This window comes from Amblyomma mixtum, chromosome 3 (assembly GCF_055824585.1).
Source record: "Amblyomma mixtum isolate Tamu chromosome 3, ASM5582458v1, whole genome shotgun sequence".
NCBI lineage: Eukaryota > Metazoa > Arthropoda > Arachnida > Ixodida > Ixodidae > Amblyomma > Amblyomma mixtum.
In genome coordinates, this window is record NC_143014.1 from 103,622,554 (window position 1) to 103,629,266 (window position 6,713).

The window sequence follows — 6,713 nt, forward strand, 5'->3', positions numbered from 1 at the left end:
CGGACTTTCTGACGCTTTAAAAAAATCAGTGTCATTATAACACCTACCCCAACTGTCTCCCTTGCTGACCACGCGCACTCGTTAGCAATTCCTTAGTTTGCATGAACCCATCTCATTTATCTGCACTGCGTCAGCGACACTTGTCGTGGGCTTCTGGAAGACTTGTCCGTAATGCGTTACAAGTAATTGATTACTTGCAATAAATTACTTTTCGTTCGAATCATGCAATGCATGGATTCCTTTGTGTAAGGTGTAACTTCCCTAAATACAATATTTTTTTTTCAGTAGTGCATTACAAGTAAACCGCTACATTTTTTTCCCAAAAACAAGTTGTCACCAGTGGTATACCTTATAGAACCTGAACTCGGTGGCAAACACTGGTTTAGCACGGAGTTCCCTCACGTTAGAGCATGTGTTGAGCGACAACGGCCGAGCTGCGGAGAAACCGCGGGCATGCGCTCATACAAGCCCGTGCGGCTTGCATTTAACTGGCTCCGTGTTCCACGCTACATAGTTTGCATTTCGCCACGACGGCACAACGGAGTGTCCTGTATTGTGAGATTGGGGTTTGTCCCTTCAGAGCGCGAACAACACCGAAGCGCGGCGCTTTGCGTAACTGCGAGGTGGTGCGTAAGGTAACGTAAGCTAAATCTATGCACTTCCCTCCTGCATCTAGCTGTAGGTGCAGCTGTAGGTGAAATTACCACCGCTTGTACTGCAACGGACTATAGATCAAGAAAGCTGCGCCAGCTCATTCTCGTCTGTGTACATTTGTGCTACGCTAATAAAAGACGGATGAAAAATAACGTAATACTAATCGAATGTTTCTCTGTAAATCTTCAGTTACTTTCATTTGCTGTAATTGACCACCGAAAACAGTTACATTTCAGATGAAGTAATAGCAATCGGCTACTTATTAGTTTCTATAACACGTACAAGACTCGCTCCGACAGCTTGCTTTTGGGCGTGCACGGAGTGCGCAGCGCTTTCGTTCACGTTCGTCAGGCTGAATTTCTCGGCGCGCCGTTCACTGCGCGATGCGCTGTTTTTATCGGTGGGTGAAAGCGGCTGTGCCGAATATGCCTGCTTACCACGATGAGCGCACAAGGCATGGCGCATCATTTCCGCCGTCCCTACAAACAACAAGCACCTTAGCACCTTAGGCAACCCCCGCCGCGGTGGCTCAGTGGTTACGGCGCTCGGCTGCTGACCCGAAAGACGCGGGTTCGATCCCGGCCGCGGCGGCCGAATTTCGATGAAGGCGAAATTCTAGAGGCCCGTGTGCTGTGTGTTGTCAGTGCACGTTAAAGAACCGCAGGTGGTCGAAATTTCCGGAGCCCTTCACTCCGGCGTCCCTCATAGCCTGAGTTGCTTTGAGACGTTAAACCATAATAAACCAAACCAACCTTAGGCAACGAACGGCGCGCACACCAACAGGTGACCTGTTAGCGCGAACCTATAAGCCGGCACACTCTGGTCGCGCTCACGGATAAGCTGTCTCGTACATAGAGGCCGACGCAAGAAATGGCTAACAGGCGCGTATTGACCGTGTATTTCGTCATATTTTATTACCTTTCATGTTCCTTTGATGGGCCATTTTATTTACCGGCACTGCTTAAGTCAAACCACAGGCGTGCAGTATGCAATCGTAACAGTAGCAAAAACACAAACACGAGAAAAATACCCACAGTGGTGGCTCTGTAGCTTTGTCGTTTGGCTGCTGATTCCAAGGTCGCAAGTTCGATCCTGGACGCAACGGCCATATTTCGATGGAGGCGAAATGAAAAAACGTCCGCGTGTTGTGCGACGTCAGCGTACAGCACACGACAGCGCACTTTAAAGAGTCCCACATGGTGGTCTAGTTTAACCCGGGGCCGTCCACTATGGCGTCCCTCATATCCCATACGTTGCTTCGGGACGTTAAACCTCATATACGCACAAAAAGAGATGATTAACACTTGCTCTTTCAACTGCATAGCACGAACCCTCAAATATGGCCGCGAGAGAGCACAGAGATAAAATGTGATAAAAGAAGGAGCTTAATAAAGGATATCGGTTCTAGCATTTCCCTTGCATTTACCGTGCGATAATATTTCAGAAAACATTCGAGACCGGTGTTAAAAGGTCAAGAATGACAGTGAAGTTCTCGTGTGGGTGAGCTGATTGATCTTGGGTAAGGACATGTCATCGACAAGGGCCCTTGCAAGAAACAGAGAACACGCCTGCGCTGTCATATGCGCTCCTTTGATTACAGAGCATGGGGTACTTATCCACAGGGGGCGTGCGCAAGCTGATAGCATGGCACCGCATCTACATACTGCCCCTACATGCAGTCTTACGTTTCCAAGCGCTTAAAACATCAGGCATCCATAAAATAGCGCCGTCAGCATGTGCGTCGTGAGTGCCGTAAATTGCCCGCTCGAAGCACAGCAGACATCTAAAGGTGCGAATATTTATTCTGCTCAGTCGAACCCCATTTTCTCGAAGCCAAGTCACACAAATACCCCGAGCAGTCTACTTTACGTGATGCCTCGTGCTCTTGATAGCGTTTCGCTCCTGTTTTCAGCTGCAAAACAAATATCGCTTGTTATGCGCGCGTCGTAATATCACATTCCGAGTTTAAGCCTTTAACACAGAAGTCTGACTGCCTATCAAGAGGCAAAAAAAGAAGTCTAGAATGTCTTCCGATCAGTTACACCGACAAGCATTGAAAACAGTGACTGCTTACATATTTCTTATATTGTTTCTTGCTTTTTCTTTCTTACGGGCGCACAGATACAAAAAATAACGATGAACACGTGACACGTTACGCCTTCTGAACGAGGAATAAAAGCCCCTTGCAATCGCAGGATAGCGGATAGTTCGGTGTCTGACGCCAGGCATACCACATCGGCTAGACCATGTTGGAATCCGAGGATATGATACCACCGCCAAGTAAGCGCTTACTGTGCTCTCGCGCTGCTTCGGCCTGTCAGCTATGGTGTCAGGAAATCTTAGAGTCCCGCATGGTTTTGTATTGGAGAGTAACGCCGCAGTTTTAGAAATAGGGTAACGCTGCATTGCACCATTAATATTCTTCATGTAGTGCTCGCCCTACTAATGTCTGTTTCGTTTTCACCGTTCTCCAGCCACGCCAGCGGAGGACGCTGCACCTTCCCGCGGAACCATGGACGAGCCTGCCAAGCGGAACGACCCTGCTGCCGTGGAGCACTGTTGCATATGCCTCTTGAAAGCCATCGGAATCGTCATGTTGTTCACACTGACCTCAGCGGCGGCCTTCTACTGCCTCTTGCTGCCGTCTACTCACCAGATGTTTATCGGCGAATGGTTTCCCTGGCGATATCGCCCTCCCACCCTAGGCAACATTTATCCCCGCATCCTGCTCTGGACGCCTGCCGAGGACAATGACTGGCCGGCCACGGAACAGCGATTGTTAATGGAGTGCATGACCAGGCCAGAGCGAAAGCCGTGCTATATCACAAAATACGACGCTTTCCTGTCAGTAAGCGACGCCATTCTTTTTGACGCTTCTCGTACAGATCCGTACAAACTGCCGAAACGGCGCCATCCGGATCAGGCGTGGGTCTTCTCTACGCTGGAAGGACCACCAAAACCACCATCGCTAGCCTTTCGAGCAATTTCTCATCTGTTCAACTGGACAATGTCGTTCCGACGAGACGCGGACGTTGTCGCCTCGTATAAAAACTTCACCTCTTACAACGAAGAGCGGATTTTGCCTGTTGACTACCTTGCCACGACCATCCTGAGGAAACCTAAGACTGCCGCCTTGTTCGTAAGTGGGTGTGAAGAGCCGCTGCGTAATAACACCGAAGCAATAGACGTCTGGAATACACCCTCCAGCACTGAGAACTACTTCAAGCACATCAATCAAACCCTCGATGTCTACATGTTCTCGGACTGCGGCCGCCCGCTCTGCAATTCCCGAATGGAATGTATCGAAATGGCTGCTCGGGAATTCTATTTCTTATTCGTATTCGAAAGCTCCCCTTGTTTCGATCACCCTTTAGAACTAATATACGACTCGTTCGCATGGGACATAGTCCCAGTCTACTTTGGTCAGTCCAGCCTCGAGGACGTCGTTCCCCCCGGGTCCGTCTACGACACATCGCCTGAACCTAGCGCATTTCATATCGTCGACAAGCTGAACATCTTGCGCGACAACATAACAGAGTATTTGCCCTACTTGACCTGGAAAGAAGTCTACTACCCCACGGAAGCGGAAGATCCCCTTTGCGCCCTCTGTGACACTTTGTACCGAACCCCCGAAGCCCACTCTTCTCATCACAAGGACGTTATGGAGTGGTGGGACCACCGCCAGAACTGCGGCTACGTCTATCCTAGCCCGGGCCTCCCCATGATTGTAGTGCGGTACACCTCCGACGGTGTGTACGTTGAGCCAGACGAGGAGGCGGATATTCCGGGGCGCATCCGAAGAACTCCGCCTCCGCCATTGCCGCCTGTAACTACAGGATACAGCGACGAGATCGAGGTCAGCAGCCCCAAGAATGAAGAGAGCAGCGTCGAGAATGCCCCCGAACACGCCCCTCACGAAATGCTCTGAAGTTCTGTATCGGAGCGAATGCATCAGGGTACACTTCCTGCTTCTTTTTCATCCTACTGTGGTGCAAAATCCAGACTGTATGTACCCTGTGCTGTAATAAGTTAATGCCTAAATAAACCCGCACCTTTAAGTGCCCATACTACGAATTTATGCACATCATCCCCTGTGTTAATTTTCCGAGCTATGCGTGCACCTTTGCCCTTCCTGCGTTTCTGTTGTCTAACCCGCGCTCGTGACCCACTGGGCGTCGGCATATAGCCCGAGTGTCTGCGCTGCTTTAGTCGGTCGCCAAGCAATTTCAGCTGCGTGGCCCAAAAACTTGCCTTGTCAGTAGCATCCGAGAGTATATTTATATGTACGTCCCTTCTTCCGACGAGCGCCATATTCACAGTAGCCTGCTTACTAACACTGCGGGCTCTTCTCGGCGGTTTTTCGAGCCAATATCAAAGGAAAGTAGCCAGGGGGCTTTTTTAGAATCAAGCGCGGCATTTCTTTGGCGCATAAGATGGTCTCTATAATTCCCTGAAGTTTGAAAAGCAAAGCTGACTCTACAACTCCCACATTATTTCATCGGCTTTTCATTTTTCTCATTTTACCTAGCATCGGCCGATAGACGGTAATAGCTGTAACCGTGTTTATGTAGTTGATACGTTTTCTTTAAAGGCAGCGACATCACATAACCGTGTGAATGGGTTTTACGGAAGTTCTTGTTTTTGAGTGCAGCCTACAAGGAGCGCTGTTCGCAAACTTGCTAGCGGCATTAAATATTAAAGCGCTCCCACGCTTGGACTCATGCTGTCGCGCTGATTTTGCTTAGCGTCATGACCAAATAGACTGCAGGACAACGTCAGAAAGGCGATGACACTGCATGTTATAATCGAAAATGTAGAGTACAACTGCAATTTCAAAGTATCGTCTTGTGTTGCAGTGGCTCTTCTGTGGCTAAAGACTATAACGCTCCGCCCGCTGCACTGGCAAACTTTGTAGCTTTAGCGCACCGTGCACCCCCCCACCATCTTTTAACGGCGTTCATGCATTTAACCGACAAGCCAATACTTTTTTTCTTTTTGTTAGCGCTGTAAATGTTCAGCATCGAAGGTACTAATGATAGTGTATCAGGCAGGTGCTTTTCCTGGTATGTTCATTCATGGTTCCTTTGCAGCGCTGGTTGCTGAAGCCAAAGTTCTCGGCCTCCGCGTAGTCGTACACTCTTGAAAAAGAAAACTGTTGCTAAAATGCAGTGAATGCAGGAGTTACTGAACTCAGACTGCTTGTTACTACCCTGCTAGGGTTTACTACCCTCTTAAAAGTAGTTAGTAAAAGTCCGTCCTTACGATCCATGGTTGCTATTTACTGCCTTATTAGTGACTGTTCGATTAGGCTTAAATTCATAGAAATTTATAGGTCCCCAGGCAGCCCGCAGTGTGTTCGCCAAGCACATCGCCTCAGCATGCCCAAGCGTTCAAACCACTGCCACCCTCTATATAATGCAGCTTTCTTGGGATGGCGTTGCGCACACGAACAAACATACACAGGAAAGAGCAGAAGACAGAAATAGCGCAAACTATCAACTGAATTTATTGCTTTCACAACAGAATATATATGCAGCATTCACACGTGCAATAAAAAGGAATGGGGAGAGGGAAAAAAGGGGGGAAGGGGGGGAAGGATGGGGGGAAGGGGATAACAAGTCAAGCCTGCATGGGTCAGCAAAAGCCGCGGAAAAAATTCCTTTCCCTATCATATAAGGTGACCGAGGTATCGCTAATACAATTGTCGCCTTTTTCTTTGATGTGAAATGCTTCTAAAAGTACAAAGCCGACGGTGGTGCCTTACATGCACAAAGTCGCCCACAATTTAAAAAAAAAAAGTGCCAAACAGGCATGGTGTTCCGGTGGTTTTTTCGGCCCCAAAAAGCTTGCTGGGTTATGCCCCAGGATCACCGAGGAAGGAGCCCCACGGAGCGCATGTACAATAAAAGATGCTGAACAGTACGTCAAATGTGCCACGGGCGTGGTCTATCAAATCCTGCTTAAGTGTGGACGCGTGTATGTCGGCCAAACTGGACGCTGCATCAATGAGCGCGCAGGGGAGCATGCTCTTTCTGTACGAAAAAGAGACGGGGCGAACT

At 48.9% G+C, this 6,713-nt stretch overlaps 1 protein-coding gene across 1 annotated transcript; it reads left to right on the plus strand.

Moving 5' to 3' along the window:
• Nucleotides 1-3,166: 3,166 nt before the first annotated feature.
• LOC149351216 (lewis-type alpha-(1,3)-fucosyltransferase-like) lies at nt 3,167-4,582 on the plus strand. Its single transcript, XM_089575593.1, has one exon. It carries the CDS (start codon nt 3,167-3,169, stop codon nt 4,580-4,582), a length of 1,416 nt encoding a protein of 471 aa, XP_089431719.1.
• Nucleotides 4,583-6,713: the final 2,131 nt, after the last annotated feature.

Coding starts and splice junctions, on each gene's coding strand:
- LOC149351216 (XM_089575593.1), top strand. CDS start 3,167: ATGGACGAGCCTGCCAAGCGGAACGACCCTGCTGCCGTGGAGCACTGT.